Source organism: Elgaria multicarinata, chromosome 4 (genome assembly GCF_023053635.1).
Source record: "Elgaria multicarinata webbii isolate HBS135686 ecotype San Diego chromosome 4, rElgMul1.1.pri, whole genome shotgun sequence".
NCBI classification, from domain to species: domain Eukaryota; kingdom Metazoa; phylum Chordata; class Lepidosauria; order Squamata; family Anguidae; genus Elgaria; species Elgaria multicarinata.
The window spans coordinates 22,756,048-22,772,773 of NC_086174.1; the positions used below are offsets into that span (position 1 = coordinate 22,756,048).

Sequence of the window (16,726 nt, forward strand, 5' to 3'; positions counted from 1 at the left end):
ACCTCTCGCCTCGCCAACTGGGTCTGGATATATTGTTATGGGTTCATGTGTTCGTTCCTTCCACGATCCTTGCCCCGCACATGGAGGATTCTATTCGCTGCAACCGGAAATCTGGGCTAGATCACGCTTCAGACCGTAACCCTTTGGGAAGAAAGGGGGAGGCCGGAAGCCCACCTCTGTCAGAGGCTGGGCGGTGACGTCATCGGAGGCGTAGGCCCCGCCCCCACTGGGGTGACTCACGCTTGGCCTCCCGCCTCTTTTTCATTCGGTCCGCAGGATCCGTTCCGGGTCGGGAAAGGCGCAGGAAGTGGCAGGTAATAGCTCCCTCCCTCCCTCCACCCCAATAGGGGAGTGGGACCAAGACCCCCTCCTCCTCCCCGCTTGGAAGCTGCGCGCGCTCGCTCAGTCGCCCTCCCCTCGGAGGCCGCGAGGCTGAGGGATTGGCGGTTGGGGCGGGGGCGGAGCTTCAGTGGCTGCCCCGAGGTCAGGTTTCCCCGCCTGTTGTTGTCAGGCTGGCAGCGTGTGGGGCCCTCCCCCCCCCTACATGCCGCCGTTACCTGGGAGATTCCACCTCGGGCCCGGACACCTGGGTTCCTTCCCCCGGGGCTTGAAGGAGCAGCCAGTCCGCGCTGGGGGGTCACCCTGAGCCCTCCAGAATTGTTCGTTTCCCCCTGGGACGACCTCCACCGACACAAGGAGCCCCTCACTTGCAGCTTTCTCGGTGCCCTCGTCTACCCCCCCCCCGCAGCCTTCCCCAACCTGGGCTCCTCCAGATGTGTTGGACTGCAATTCCCAGCATCCCCAGCCGACATGCTGGCTGGGGGATGCTGGGAGTTGTAGTCCAACACTTCTGGAGGCCCTCAGGTTAGGGAAAGTTGTCCCAGAGTCTTCCCCTTCTCTCTCTCGCCTCTTACTGCTCTTGCTCCCCGAGTTGAATGGCGCCTTTGCCCCAATTCCAGTCTGTCAGAACAGCCTGCCCTGTCACCACTGCCAATGACAGCCTGTTTCTAAAAACAAAAGGAAGCAATAGACTTTGCAGACAATTTCTATCAGGGAGTGAGTGGTACATGGCAGGAAGAAATTGGTCAGGTGCAGCTTTCCCAAGCACTGATCAAACCTCTGTGAGTGTGTATATATACAGGTAAGTGAAAGCTGCACCTGTTGAATCCCTGCCTGTCACACTGCAGGTAATATTAAGGGAAAGGAAGTGGCAACTGTATTTATACCAAATGCCTCCCCATAATGTGAGTCCACTCCATTTCCTTTAATAATACATTGAGTGACTCCCTTCAAGGAGTCTCTTCCCTCCACTCATCCCTCCATTCCCAATACTTCATTCATTGATTTATAACATTTCTACACTGCCCAATAGCCAAAGCTGTCTGGGCAGTTCACAAAAATCAAAATCTTAAAATACAAAATGGTAAAACAATATAAAATACCAAAAAAAATTAAACCATTTAAAACAATTTTAAAAATTAACAAAATACCAGGACTCGATAAAATTACTGACACCAAAAAGCCCCATCATATCTCTGGGAATAGAAGAAAATATTATTGCTGCCAGCCACACCTCAATCTGGGGTCACCACCCAGAAGGCCCTTTCACTGGTTGCTATCCTCTGAAATTCAGATCACAGTGTACAGGTAGATTCATACCAGGAGAGACATTGTTGGGTATTGTATGCCTGCCCCTATGGAGTGAAGCCAGAGTCTACATAGGATGGGGGAACGATAGGTGTTGCTTACCAAGTATTGATGATCAGTTTGAACAGTTCAGAGGTCATATTCAATAGTGGCCATGAAAACTGCAGATGTGTACAGCTAGACAGATTGGCAGAAATTATAATGGAGCGCATAATCACAACAATGACATTTAGCTACATTCAGGTAAACATTACAAATGAGAAAGGGCCATACATAACTTTTCCAATTTGTACTTCACTGTTTTAGAGTTCTTCAAGCATATAAGGATTATCCAATAAGTGGAGGAAATCTAGGTTTCCCAAAATCTTTTAATCAATTTATGTTGGAAATGATCTTATGGAATTTGTCAAAAAATACAAAGGATGACCTGTTCTTGGTTCTGTAACTGGATAAAAAATTAGGTATGAATAATCTGTTTCAGAGGGATGTTCCTCAAAGATCTTTGCTGTGGCTGCACTTATAAAACATTGACTTGACATGATGTAGTGGCAAATTTTTCACACAAGTTGGTCAATGAGGCGATGGCAACAGTTGTAGGTGTTTTGAAATAATTCTGAGGAATGTAAAGGAATGCACAATGACAATGGCAGCTAGTCATGATGTCTATATGCTACTTTCAGCATCAGAGGCTCACACGTCTGAATGCCAGTTCCTGAGGAATAACAGCAGAAGAGGATTATTACCCCTGTGTTGTATTTGTGGGCTTCCCAGAGGCATCTGCTTGGCTAATGGGATACTAGACTTGATAGGCCTGATCAGTCAGGCTCTTCTGATGGTCTTAGGCCATAGTTAGACCTAAGGTTTATCCCTGGATCATCCAGGGGTCAAACCTGTTCATCTAGGTGACACACAGGGGATCCAGTGCTCAGGCAGGGGCGAACCCTGGATGATCCCAGGATAAACCTTAGGTCTAGCTGTGGCCTTAGTAAATTCTGAACAATGTGAATACTGTTGGTTTATAAATTAACAGCTAGCACTCAAAGACTAGAGATTGGAGTTCAAAGACTAGAGATCGAAGTTACTGTAGTAAAATCTGCAGATATTTCATATGTGTGTGTCTTTATGTGCAAACTTCATCACAAAGAATCTTTGAATTCAGATTGAGGGCCATTACAGAATTAGCAAGTCAGACCACTGGTCCATTTAGCCTAGTATTGTTGATGGCTCTCCAGGGTTTCATTCATTTGTCTTTCCCACCTGGAGATGGCAGGGATTGAACCTGGGACCTTCTGCATGCAAAGCAGGTGCTCCACCTTTGTAAGATGTTAAACAGATGCATAATTTTTTCTCACTGCATGTATATATGTAAAGAAGCTAGGAACAATTAAGGTTGCAATGCTGATTGTGCTTACCTGGGAATTTGACCAACTGAACTCAGTGGGACATTTCAGAGTAAACATGCATTGGATTGTTTTGTACAGAAGGTACAGATGATGAAACCCAAGTGTTTCAAGGATACTAAGAAACCATATAGTTACTCCCACACAAATAGTATGATGTCAGTATATGCATCTGTGATTTCTTCACACCCTGAACACTGTGTGCTTTGGTTATTGTGTTTTGAAAAACAAATGCAGCAAAAATATTTAAGGAGAGATTAAAAGGCTGTGGTTGCAGTTTGATACACACTTACCTGTGCTAAAGTCCCACTGAATTTAGTGGTACTTAGTTCTGAGTAAACATGCATGTTCATATTTACATGTATGCATGTAAATCCTACTGAAATCAATAGAAGTGAAGCCTGGTCTACACATGGCGGCAGAATGAGGTAGTAGACCATGTTGTTGTTTATTCGTTCAGTCACTTCTGACTCTTCCTGACTTCATGGACCAGCCCACGCCAGAGCTTTCTGTCGGCTGTCGCCACCCCTAGCTCCCCCAAGGTCAAGTCTGTCACCTCCAGAATATCATCCATCCATCTTGCCCTTGGTCGGCCCCTCTTCCTTACCACTTCAGAATGTAGGTGTGGGAATCACATTCTTTAATGTTACTGCCATTTTTTTAAAAAAAAAATCTGTTTAAAAAAACCCTACCCATAAGTACATCATGGAAAAAACTGGATTAGATTTTCTCTCTTTTATAAATTAGCTTTTTAAGTAGGTAAGTGTTTGTTTGTTTTGTGTGGGAAAGCATTTGTGCAGCAGTCCTCCCACTTACAGGCTAAAGTGCTACAGTCCACCTCATTCCCCCCATTCTCCTGCATGTGTAAACTAGACCTTGCTTGCAAATGAAGAAAGTTAGGATCAAGGCTGCAAGGTTCTTAAAATTACTGGCCTAAGGATGGTGTAGGAGTGATTTAATAGGCATGCATAAAATCTTACACAAGGTGTGTGTCGGGGGAGGAAGGAAATGGGCTGTAAACTGTTATTTTCTTTTCTTTTTTGCTTTTTTTAATTAATCTAATTACAATTTAAGGCAGAAAAGAGGACCTTTTATAGACAACACAAGATGAACTCTTGGAATTCATTATCTTAGCAAGTTAAGAGCTTATCTTCGTCACCGGTTAACTCTACCCAGTGTTGGCTTATAGAGCTTGTGCTAACTAAGTCTCTACTTATAAAACTGTAACCTAATTCTATGTTCACACACACTAGGCTACTTCTTGGTCAGGAGGCTTTGTCAGTGTACTTTTCCTGTCTGGCCTAATTGGCAGGAGTATGGTAGTTAGTCTGTTGCTACCCTCACATACAATTCTTGTCTATGTCCTTAAAAAACTAATAGGATCACACAATTCACATGTAGTGTAGATGTTACGCTTATCAGTCTCTTACGGTTAATAGAATGGGAGTGGGCCACAGCCTCCTTACCTCTTCGAGTTCTCCAACACAAATTCCCTTCTCCATTCCCTTATCAGTCTTAAACATGGTTCAGCATTACCTCTGCACTGTTGCTAGCCAAAGTCCCCATCTCAGTCAGGGTTTGAAGTGGCTTTATAAACTTTTAATAAGGAATCTATTCCACATTTACCATGTTTAGCAGTGGTGTGAATGAAATTCAGAATCATAACTAAGGTTGGCAAAGGAAGGATGGGGACTTGCCCCAGGGGAGGGATCAATGGAGAAGATGAGCCAGCACCATGCTCCCAATCTGTTAAGAAATTGACACCGTTACATCTGTACTAAGGAGCCTAACACCTCCCAACGTAGGTTGCCTGGCATGTAATTACACTAAACGCCATTTCTTTATTTGTTTATTATATTTTTAATCCACCCCATAATATTTTTTTCCTGGGTGGATTACAAAAGTCTAAAAGAATAACATGCAATACAAAATGGCACAGAAAAGCAACGTGAAATATGAAAGGACAGCCATAAAATCTCACGCCTAAAATGTCTGGGAGAAGATAAAGGACTTTGCGTTGAACTGAAAAGATAACAGTGTAGGCTGCCGGCGAGCTTCCTTGGGGAGAGAGTTCCATTAATGAAGCACCGTGACTGAGGTGGTGGCTGTCTCCCTTGTAGCTACCCATGGTAGGAGCACCCAGAGGAGCTCCTCCGAAGATGGCCTAAGGGTCCAAGCAGGTGCATATGGAAGGAGATATCTTTCCCTCTGTCTTATCTGGACAGAGATAGCCTAGCTACAGTTATCCATGCTCTGATAACCTCTCGTTTGGATTACTGCAATGCGTTATACGTGGGGCTGCCTTTGAAAACGGTCCGGAAACTTCAGCTGGTACAAAACAGGGCAGCCCGCCTACTAACGGACTGGCCAACGAGATCATATTACGCCAGTCCTTCTACAACTTCACTGGCTGCCAGTCCAGGTCCGGGCCCGATTCAAAGTGCTGGTAAACATTCAAAGCCCTAAACGGCTTGGGGCCAGGTTATTTGAAGGAATGCCTCCTCCCATATGTACCTGCCCGGACCTTAAGGTCATCCACAGGGGTCCTTCTCCGTGAGCCCCTGCCAAAGGAAGTGAGTCTACTAGGAGGAGGGCTTTCTCTGCTGTGGCATCCCGGCTGTGGAACGAGCTCCCCAGAGAGGTTCGCTTGGCGCCTACATTGTTTTCCTTTCGTCGCCAGCTGAAGACCTTTTTATTTTCTCAGTATTTTAACACCTAATTTAACTTAAATTTAAACTCTGCTGTTTTAATTTCATATTTTAACCTATATCAATTTTTGCTGTGTGGTTTTATCCTGGTCGTGCTTTTTATATTGTATTTTGTATTTGTGTTTTTAAATTGTTTGGTTGTTTTATTATGCTCTTCATGGTTTTAATTTTTGTGAACCGCCCAGAGAGCTTCGGCTATTGGGCGGTATAGAAAATAAATAAATAAATAAAGATATCCCTTAGATACTCTGGCCTCGAGCCATTTAGGACTTTAAAGCTCAACATGAAGACTTTGAATTTGGTTCAGAAACAGACTGGAAGCCAGGGTAACTGACAAACGCTGGTATCATATGAACCTATCGGCCAGTCTCAGTTAGTAACCTAGCAGCTCTGTTCTGAGCTAACTCAGGTTTCTGAACCCTCTTCAAAGGTAGTCCCACGTACAATATATTGCAGTAATCCAATCTCTCATCAAGAGCATGACTGTAGGAGACTGCAAGGATGTTATGGACTAATCCTTGCCAGCCCACTTAAGACTGTGAAGCCTTAATAAGTTCTGTGCCATGTTCATTTATACCAGAAGTATTTGTCTCTTTCCAAAGTGGGGAACCTTGGAAGTATGCAGCTACAACATCCAATGGTATTTATACAGTTACTGAATGAAAGGGGTGTTGAAAGTCTCATATAAGGCCGTAGCTAGACCTAAGGTTTATCCCAGGATTGTCCTGGGGTCAAACCTGTTCATCTAAGTGCCACACAGGGCATCCAGCGCTCAGGCAGGGACGAACCCGGGATGATCTTGGGATAAACCTTAGGTCTAGCTATGGCCTGAGTTAACTAAGAATAATAAACACTGAATACTATACTGTGATTTATATCTATTAAGGGAACCTACCTATCAAAACATTTTATAAAACAACAACCCAGCAATCCCTACTGAAACACATTCAGAGATAACATGAGTGATTGAAGTCATACTTAAGCTGTTATAGAAGTTTCCAAACCAAAGACCTATTGGAAAGCCTGATGTCACTTACAGCAGAGTTGATTTATACAAAAGAAGAAAGCGTGGTTAACAGTATTTAGAGAAAATAAACACAGGCTAGAGCCAGTTTAGAAGAAGTTCACTCATTCACCCTAAGTGACTTGATTTCCCGATATATTTTCAGAATGTAGTGTCTGGATCTAGTTTCAGTTTTCCTATATCTTCATGGGGCTGGGAAATGACATAGCAGGGGAGTGGTGGCCTGCTGCTTAGTGCTTCCCTCATAGATGAGGGAATTGTTACTATGCCCACTCGGACTGTTCAGGGTGTAGAACAGCCTCAACCTCTGCCCTCCAGATGTGTTGGACTGCCACTCTCATTCCCATCCAGCATGGCCAATGGTCATGCTAGCTGGGGATTATGAACATTCCAGTCCAATACATCTGGAGAACACCAGGTTGAGGGAGGCTAGTGTAGATTTTTGTGTTGCATTTTCTACAGGAGCTGTGGGGTTGAAGATGGCTCGTATTACCCTTGAGGAGCTAAATGAACTGGATGATGAGGTCCTTGAGGAAGACGATGAACCAATGGAAGGGGAGGAACAGAACAGGCTGTTTTCTCACTGGGAGACAGTAGCCAGCACTCACCAAGTGTCACTCCCTCAAGGTAAGAATTTGCATCCCTGCTCCAACAGCTGCATACAGATGTACCTTTAAAAAGGAGAAGATTTTTCATTTGCAGGGTGAGGTCTCTTTCCACCTGCCTCTGTACTTCAACCCAGACATGAACAAGCCCAAGCTCAAAAGTGTCACCTCCCATACTTCAGGCAGGCTGTTAATTTCAGTTTTGTTTCCCTCAACCCCCAAGTAGCTGCCATGTATATCTGCTCTAATGCTTTGCTTGGTGCTTTACATTTTTAAAAGCATTTTCTCTTAGTATTTCTCTCACCCCCAATCTTGTGCCCTCCAGATATATATGCGCGCATTGGGAATTGTAGTTCAACACATCTGGAGGTCACCAGGCTGGGGAAGGCTAATTTAAACTTTGAAATGTGATCCGATACGGGAAGGGAGGTTACTTTGCGACTGACCCCGGGACTAGCCAATCAGTGCTTTGCACTAATTGGCTAAGATGGGCCTGTGGAGATTGAGTTTGCTTCATCATTGACATAAAAGCCAGCCAATCAGCACTGTGGAAATCTAGTTTCTGCTCTAAACTAGAACATCTCCCGCTGAGCTCAGTTTTTGGGAGAAGGTGGTATGAGTGTATGGTCTCACTAGGGGAACCATGTACATCACGTATGCACCCACATGCAGGCAGAGCTTCACAGCTGAAGTCTCCACATAATGTTTAAGCAGGTTAGTTCCTTTTCGCTGCAGTTCCTCGCTTTCTCTCAAGTCCCAAGGACTAAACTCTCTAAAGAAAATTGAAGTTCTGCAGGACTTACCATTAAACATTTAGGCCAATGTTAAACTACTTTCTTGTCAAATTCCCTTTGATTTTTCATTTGTGTTCAACCAGTGCCTTCAGAATTGAGGTATGAATAATGATTATTGCATAAATGGAGTTAGGTGTTCTGTTTCCTGTAATCTGTAAGTAGTACCAGCAACCCGATAGGGAGTCTTTTCGTATAAAGCTGCAGTTTACAGGATAATGTGTTTAAAATACCTTTAAGAGCTTTGCATGAACAAAGGCATGTGAAGGGATATGTTAAATATTAGAGTTGGTCTAACGTAAAAGAAGTTTAGTTTAGTTTTATTTATATGCTGCCTTTCTATATTGGCCCGTGCGCAGAGAGACTCATGATAAATTAAATAACTATCCAACAACAACAACATACTTGTACATAAACGAATTGAAAACAAACCAACAAGTCAATAGATATATCATAATATAAATTCAATATTACAGTAAGATAGTCCCACTAACCAATTCACTACTCATGCATAACTGTCTAATATAAAAGCAAGGTCAACACTGAATAAGAAGAGGGGAAGATAAGACAACCCTTTCACTCCAAGAGACCATAGAAGACCAGTTTAAATACAATTATAACCAGATTAGACAAAATGCCATTCACACAATTAGCAATTACATTGACAAAGAACCGGGCAGAATGACAAAGTGTGATTTTATTCACCTCGTCCGGAAGCCCCGGGATGGCTGCTGCGCTCAGCCTCCCCTTCCCCGGATGGGGTGGGTGCGGAATCCAGCTCACGGCACACCAAAGAACCGAGACAGCACGGGCAAGAACAACGCGATGCAAATTCACTTCGTCCTGTCCTGCTCCCGGGGTGACGCACCGCTCGCTCGGATCCCACCGCTACCACCAAGATTGTTTGGGAAATTCCCCCAAATCCGAAAGGGAAGGAATGACTCCAACAACCGGTCCATAAGCAGATGCTCTTTACTTTTTAAAAAGTTAAATGATGGGGATATTGGCATGGGGATTAGTGGGACCTTCTACCCTTTTCCCCCTGCTGTGGGAAGCCCCCAATTGGGGGGCACACTAGCTATTTGCTTTGGAAAAAAAGCTGCTATTTGCTCCAGTGGGAGCTTTATTTTCCCTCAATGCGAATTGTGTGTACAGTGATCAGATTGGGACTACAGTGGGGAGGTTAGCAGAGTTCTGATCCAGTTTAGGCTCCTAATTCCTGCCATTTACTTTTTAAGAGTCATTTGCACATTTTCTAACTGAATGAATGGCATTGAGTTTAGTTTGAAGAACAGAGACTGCTCACCAGGCTAGAAGATGGTTCATAGCTGGCTCCTTCATCTCTCCTCCAAGGAGGCGTTGGAGGCAGCAGTGGAAAATGTTATCTATCCATCCAAATGGTTTCAGGAAGAGCCAATTCTAGCTAAATATTTAATTTGTGAGTTGAATAACCTACTGAAAAGGCTTAAAGAATGTCGCTTGGTCCCAACACAGATGGTTGGAAAACGTTATACCAGTTTTCAGTCTTAAAGTATTTCCCCCCCCCCCAATTTACTCTGTTTTGGTAGAGATGGCGGGTCCAATTCTGCAAATGACACGCCATAACCAGACGCGAGAGCCTGTGCCCTACGCTACTTTATCACAGCATGAAAAGGTGAGCACTTGCAAACATGCAGACTTCCATTAATTGAGAGAGATAGTGCTGTTCCTAAATAAAATTATCTATCTATCTATCTATCTATCTATCTATGGCTGGTCCTAGTTTTGTGGTGTATTGGAATAAAGTGTAGATTGGGCAAAGTTGCATAACATCTCCCTGCTCCCCCTCTTTCTCCTCTTTCCTGAGAGTCCATGAAATTGTACCAAATTTGTCCTCCAGCTGTGACACTTACAGTTAAATTCTATGCATGTCTAATGTAAAAACGGCGCCCCACTGAATTCATAGAATCATAGAATAGTAGAGTTGGAAAGGGCCTATAAGGCCATTGAGTCCAACACCCCGCTCAATGCAGGAACTTCTTCAACGGCACTTAATCTCCCACGTACATGTATAGGAGTTTGCAGCCTGAACAGCCTGCCCCTCACATTATGCCCTACCCTAGCAGTGACTTCTTGGATACTTCAAGACAGAATTCAATCAATCTGATCTTCCTCATGACTTTGAAGCCGTCAATATTTCCTCCTGATTGTTGAGGGTGCAGCCAGTTTAGATTTGTAGATCTCTTGCACTTCCTTGTTCTTTGTTTGTTTCTTTTGTTTCCTTGGGCACATATTTGTATGGCGTTGGTTAGCTAGGCCAACTATGGTTTTTAGTGTGGAAATTGTGTCCATTGCATGAAGCATGGCTTGGATTTCAGGTACATGGGGATTTGGGCAGGTGGGGGTGGAGCATGTTGCCTCAGGCCCCTGTTAGAATGCTGATCCTAGAAGGAGGTTTTGGAACATCCATTCTGGCTTCACGCTCTCTGACTCAATTTCAGTGTAATAACAAACCAATATTTGTTAGTATGTGAATGAACAATGAGGAACCTCAGTCTGGAATTCTCCTGCCTCCTTTTCCTTTACATGTGAGGGGAGGAGTGCTTCCAGTTTGCGACATCCATAATTTCCTATTTCATCTGAATGCAGCAAACTGAAATTTGCACAAATTATAGTTAGTCTCATACCAGGATCCCAAACTGGGATCAAGCCATGGCTTGTCATTTCATCTGAATTATGCAATCTGTGGATTTCTGCACCATTTATTTCTGTCTGGTTTATATGGTGCCAAAGCTCCAGTCAAAGTATTGATGCCTAAATGCTTCTTTTTCTTGACAAAATCCAGCAGCGATTGCCCATCATCATCATTGACTGTGTAACGCATTTGTTTGTACCTTGCTAAACTCAGCCTTAATCCCGCATATTTTGGCAATAAAAAGTAGCATGTCAAATAACCGTAGAACATTTTCAGGTCCAATAGGGCAAATGACAGGGCAACCTTTTCAGTGGGTTCCCCCCCCCCCCCCAATTATGGAATTATCTCCCTGACGAGGCTCACCTGACACCAACATTGTTATCTTTTCGGTGCCAGGTCAAGACTTTTCTCTTCTCCCAGGCATTTAACAGCATATGTTGAGTTTTTAACTGACCCAGAATAGTTGTTTTAAATGGATATTGTATAGTATCTAATCTGTTTTTATGTTTTTTATGGTTTTAAATTTTGTATATCAGTTTTTAATGTTCAGTGTTTTAATCTTTGTAAACCAGCCAGAGAGCTTCGGCCATGGGGTTGTATCTAAATGTAATAAATAATAGTAGTAGTAGTAGTAGTAGTAATAATAATAATAATAATAATAATAATAATAATAATAATAATAGTCACTTTCTCTTCCATGGCCAATCCCACTTTATTAGCATAGTTTCACTATACTCCCTGCCAGGCTTTCCATAATCATGGGGTACAACTCCAATCTTTTTGTGTCAGTGGGTGCATTTAGAATTTTGAGAGACTGTCATGGGTGCTCTAACAAAATGGCTGCCTTGCCAATTCACAAAATGGGATTGCCTTGCCAATTCATAAAATGCCTGGTCGTAGTGGGTATGGCCAGTCACAGAACACTCATTTCCCAGAAGCCAATCTGGTGAGTCTAAAAGTAAAGTAACTAACCCAAGAACCTAAGCGCAAGGCAGAGACAACACCATGCTTTTGAGCTCCGATAAAGATGGCACTGGAGGGCAGCACTCCAATTGGCATCAAGGCTCGCCTGGCACCACCATTCCTATCTTTTCAGCATCAGGTCAAGACTTTTTCTTCCAGGCATTTAACAGCATATGCTGAGGTTTTTTTAACTGACCCCAGAATAGATGTTTTAAATGGATATTGTCTGTTTTTATGCTTTTAAATTTTGTATATTTTTAATGTTCACTGTTTTAATTTTTGTAAACTGCCCAGATAACTTCGGCTATGGGGCTGTATATAAATGTAATAAATCATCATCATCATCAAGGCAGCCCCCCAGTTTTTCATAATAAAAAAAAACCCTTGAGAACTACAATAGAAGTCAGGTGGGGCAGGCAACCTGGCAGGCATCAAAAGAGGTGTATCCATGGACACATTGGTACCCACAGGCACCATATGGAGGATCCCAGAACATAGATTGATTTAAGTTTTGTGTTGTATGATGTCATTCTAGACATCATGACTGAAGGCTGCTTCTTTCAAACAGCTGGTAAGATGGGAAACCTTTTTCTATTCCATCTGCTGCAGGGCAGGGGTACATAGTTGAGTGCTCTACCATCCCCCCCCAAAAAAAACCCAAAGCTGCACATGGTAGCTTGACATCCCATGGTGAAAGTGCTGCTAGAAACGTTCTCCCTGACATTTTGTTTTCGATGTACAGGGATCTGTGGAGGAAGAGGAGAAGGTCCCACCTGGTATCTGAAGTGATACAGTCCAGAAACAGGTTTATCACCTCATCTGTGAAAACTAAACCTAAAAGGACTGAGCTGTAACTTTAGTATTTCTTCCTACAATTGGTAGGATCCTGGCAACTAGTACAGAATATTGTTAGTTATATACCCTTAAAGCAGCTGTTATTTGCTTTAATGCCATCATAAAAATACTGGCTGCTTTTCATGGGTAATTCTGCGACCGTCTTTGCATCCACTCTCTGAAGTGAGATCTCTGAAGAGTTCTTTTTGTAGATTTCTTCCAGCTTTGGCTGGCTGTAAAAATGCCATGGGTACATTTCCTGGCAGAGTCACCCCATTTCCCTCTCTCTCCCTTTCCAATGCAAAACTGGATGTTTTAGAGAAGCTGAATCCTCTCTGCCCACTGAAATATTCTAATATGTGTGTGGCACCCTTTACCAACTCAGTGCCCTGCAGGTGTGTTGGGTTAAAACTCCTATCATCCCAGCTGACCTGACTGGAGATGATGGGAGTTGTGGTCCAATATATCTGGAGGGTGCCAGGTTGGCTGAAGTCTTTGCTCTATCTGCTGAAGTAGTTCTTTTACTTTCTACTTTTTCTGTGCTTTTTCTTCTCAGCTACACTGAAGAGTTTCCTTTCTTTTCCCATTTCTATTGAGCTAGCAAACTTGACTCTAAGTAAACATACAGGCTTAATGGACCCTGTCTCTAAAACCCCTTACATAAATCATTCATCAATACTCTGATGTGTCTTTAATCTAATTTTTGTTCTGTTTGCCTGGATGCATTGCATGCTTTGGGGGCATACTTGTGGTTTCTTTCTTTCTTTTTCTGCGCTATTCAGAAGATATGTTTTGTTTCTTATTTAGTGCAATAATTAGGGAGATAAAACCTTGTAGTGTTAGCTGAGGAAACAACCATTTAATCCACTCCTTCAATCCTGAGAAGTTGCAAAAATTTCTTGAATAAATAAAAGCATTTGTTTACTAAAGCATTGGTTCTCTGATAAAAGTGTATTCAGTAGCAAAGGCATTGTTACACGCCATATCTTAGACCAACAGTGATGTTTTGAAGATTTCCCCAGTAATCAGTAGTGGTTTAAATAAGAGAAGCCATAATAATTACCCTTATGAAAGGCATCATAAGACCTGTGTTGAGTGTGGTTAAAACAGCTAATCAAATAAAACCTTTTGAAGATGTTCCCCTCTTCCTGTTCCCTCTGTTAATTCCAGGTTTGAGCTTACAACACTGACATGTATATGGCTTCAGCCAGCCTTCCCCAACCTGGTGTCCTCCAGATGTGTTGCACTGCATCTCCCAATAGCCATGCTGGCTGGGAACGATGAGAGTTGTAGTCCCACACATTTGGATTGGGAAAGGCTGGCATGGTCAAGCTCTGGCTGGGCTTGAGCCTGCAAATTATGTTTGGCAGTGAAACTGTGGTACTTTCTTTATGCAGCGGGGATGCGTCTTCCACTTTCCTTTGAGTGCCAAGGTTTCTTCAGTGTGTGGTTTGAGTACCAAGAGATATGCCTGCTTGTCACTAACACTTCTTCCTTCTTGGTTCAGTGTGAGGAGACAGCATATGAGGAACGGCTGTACCCAGCTGGGAAATGGGCATGTGTCACCAAAGGAGAACCCAAGTATGAGCAGAGCATCTCTATGGGTTTCATGAAACTAATGCGGTACATCTGCAAGGAGAACTCCCTAGGTATGTGCAAGCCAGTGGCACGGCAGACCCATTGCAGCCTGCGGGAACTGGAGCAATTGAGGCTGAGAAAGCCAGGGGTGAGTTTCCTAGGACCCTCTTTCACCATCTGTTTTCTCTCTGTGTGTTTCTACCTAGGCCGCCACTTGGGGATGACAGTGCCAGTGATCAATGAGATTCACCTGAATAAGGAGGGCACTGAATTGCTGCAAGAAGTCATCACTGCCTATTATCTCCCTGGGGAATTTCAGCTTAACCCCCCTCTCCCCATGGACCCGGACATCCAAATCCTAGAGAGAGCACCACTCCAGGTTATCACCAGGTGGGCCCTGCTTCATGCCTACTAGAGCTATGTTCTAGGTGCCAAAGGTGCCTCTAAATAGAGCAAGGAAGGTGAAAGGGAATGCATGGTAGGGAAGATGGTGAATTTGTTAAAAAAAAATGTTCACAGGTCCTGTGATGGAGAAGGCCAAGAACCAGGTGGAAAGTTGGCTTCTGGTTGGGGCATTAGTTCCCAGTTTTCCCCCCAAGATGAGGTGGATAGATGGGTGGCAGGGAAGCAAGTTGTTTTAACCAACACTAGATCCTTACGGGCAATTGTTTTGTTGTTGACCTTGTGTAAAGGGTGTTTTATGGGACAACTACAGAAGAAGCAATCCTACGGGAGATCCACCTTCTCTGGGAGTTGCTGGGCTCCACAGAAAATGTGCTCCGTGAAACCTACATGGTGGCTGCATACCAGAACCCTGGTGTCCCTAACCGTCGCAATGAGATCTGGTTTATCCGGCGAGCAGACTGAAAGCGCCCTGAATCCTTGACAAGATTACAATCCACCCCATGACTGGATCCGGTTTAGATGGCAGTTCTAGCCTGAAGGAGATGAATGCACATCCCGACTCACTATAGGATAGATGAGCTGCTCCTTTACCCCTGGGTGAACCAAAGAGTTATGTTCCTTCCTGTGAGCTCACAGCCAAGGGAAAAACTAGTACACATAAATCTCCCAGGGAGGGTTTCCACCCCACACCTGCAGGGGGTAGTATGGGATTATGGAGTTATTGATGGAGATGGTATTAGAAGGAACTACAGGCGTCCACTTCAGTGGGCCCCAAGTGCGTTCATGACACAGTTGAATGAAGGTGCATTGGGGATTGTAGCTGCTGAGCACCCCACACCTCTCATTCCAAGGTTTAGGTAGCAATCCTGAACGTGAATTTGGAGAGCAGGTCCAAACACCACTGCCTACAGCTCTGTCTGTAGCTGGCAGATAGTGATGGGTGGGCCAGAGGTCATGACCCACATTGCTTGTAGAAGGAGGGTTTCACTTCTGATGCCACGAAGCATCCCTTTTAGCCATGTCCATGAAAGGCTGCTAGTCAGCTCATTCTCTAACAATAGTGAAGCGCCCTTTCTGTCGTTTGGGATGGGTTAGCTTTAGACTTTACTCCTGACTGGAGTAATTTGAACACATGTCCAGGAGCAAATGGGAAGTCCCTGCCAAGGGCTATGGCCCAGAGGAAGATCTGAGAAGTGGAGTTCAGGGAGACTCTACTCCATGATCTAAAGAGCCTCCTGTTTTCCCAAGAGTACTCAGAGCTATATGCCATCCACTGGCAGCCGCCTGCCTATCAACCCACTGGAGCTTGTACCCACCTCTTAATAAGGCAGGCCTAAGGGCTTGGTGTAAGCTGAGCAGGCCACATATTTGCAAGTTGTCATTGGCAGCGTTTTTGTCGCTGTGTGTTGCGTTGTGCATTGATTGATTGGTTTCACACTCATGGATGCTGCTGTCCTCTCTCAATGGAGGCTAGTAGTGCAAAGCAAATCTGAAATAAAATCTAGCTCAAACCTCTGTGAATTTAATTTTATTGTCTTTTTTGACATTGGACTCCAGTGACCAACTGGAGTCATCTCTGGCAGGACCAGTGCAGAAACAGCTGACGTCCAAAGAGTGACCGAATGACGAACAAGACAGCTTCTTCCTCAGAACCAGCTAGCTGATTTCAGAATAAAGGAATAGAATGCCTTTCTAACTGCTGTGTTTGGGGAAAGGCACTGAGCCAGTTCACACAATACCACACAATACAACAGAGACTGAAACAACTGGGCGTGTTTAGCCTGGAGAAGAGGCGATTGAGGTGAGACATGATAGCACTCTTCAAGTACTTGAAAGGTTGTCACACAGAGGAGGGCCAGGATCTCTTCTCGATCCTCCCAGAGTGCAGGACACGGAATAACGGGCTCAAGTTACAGGAAGCTAGATTCCGGCTGGACATCAGGAAAAACTTCCTGACTGTTAGAGCAGTACAACAATGGAACCAATGACCTAGGGAGGTCGTGGGCTCTCCCACACTAGAGGCATTCATAGAGGCCTTCAAGAGGCAGCTGGACAACCCTCTGTCAGGGATGCTTTAGGGTGGATTCCTGCATTGAG

The 16,726-nt window shown here is 44.1% G+C and overlaps 1 protein-coding gene across 2 annotated transcripts; it reads left to right on the plus strand.

Moving 5' to 3' along the window:
* The first annotated feature begins 221 nt into the window (after window positions 1–221).
* LOC134397364 (heme-binding protein 1-like) lies at window positions 222–16,155 on the plus strand. Of its 2 annotated transcripts, none has more exons than XM_063123953.1 (6): window positions 222–314; window positions 7,242–7,406; window positions 9,744–9,829; window positions 14,154–14,291; window positions 14,427–14,614; window positions 14,917–16,155. In XM_063123953.1, the coding sequence occupies exons 2-6, from the start codon at window positions 7,259–7,261 to the stop codon at window positions 15,089–15,091; spliced, it is 735 nt and encodes a 244-aa protein (XP_062980023.1). In that variant the 5' UTR covers window positions 222–314; window positions 7,242–7,258; the 3' UTR covers window positions 15,092–16,155. The 2 variants fall into 2 exon arrangements, with proteins under 2 accessions (XP_062980023.1, XP_062980024.1); XM_063123954.1 differs by lacking the exon at window positions 222–314 and adding an exon at window positions 1,537–1,647.
* Window positions 16,156–16,726: the final 571 nt, after the last annotated feature.

Excerpts from the sequence above, each read along its gene's own strand:
- LOC134397364 (XM_063123953.1), top strand. The coding sequence starts at position 7,259 with ATGGCTCGTATTACCCTTGAGGAGCTAAATGAACTGGATGATGAGGTC. Across the intron at positions 14,292-14,426 it reads ACATCTGCAAGGAGAACTCC|CTAGGCCGCCACTTGGGGAT; the intron begins CTAGGTATGTGC and ends GTGTGTTTCTAC. Across the intron at positions 14,615-14,916 it reads CCACTCCAGGTTATCACCAG|GGTGTTTTATGGGACAACTA; the intron begins GTGGGCCCTGCT and ends CCTTGTGTAAAG.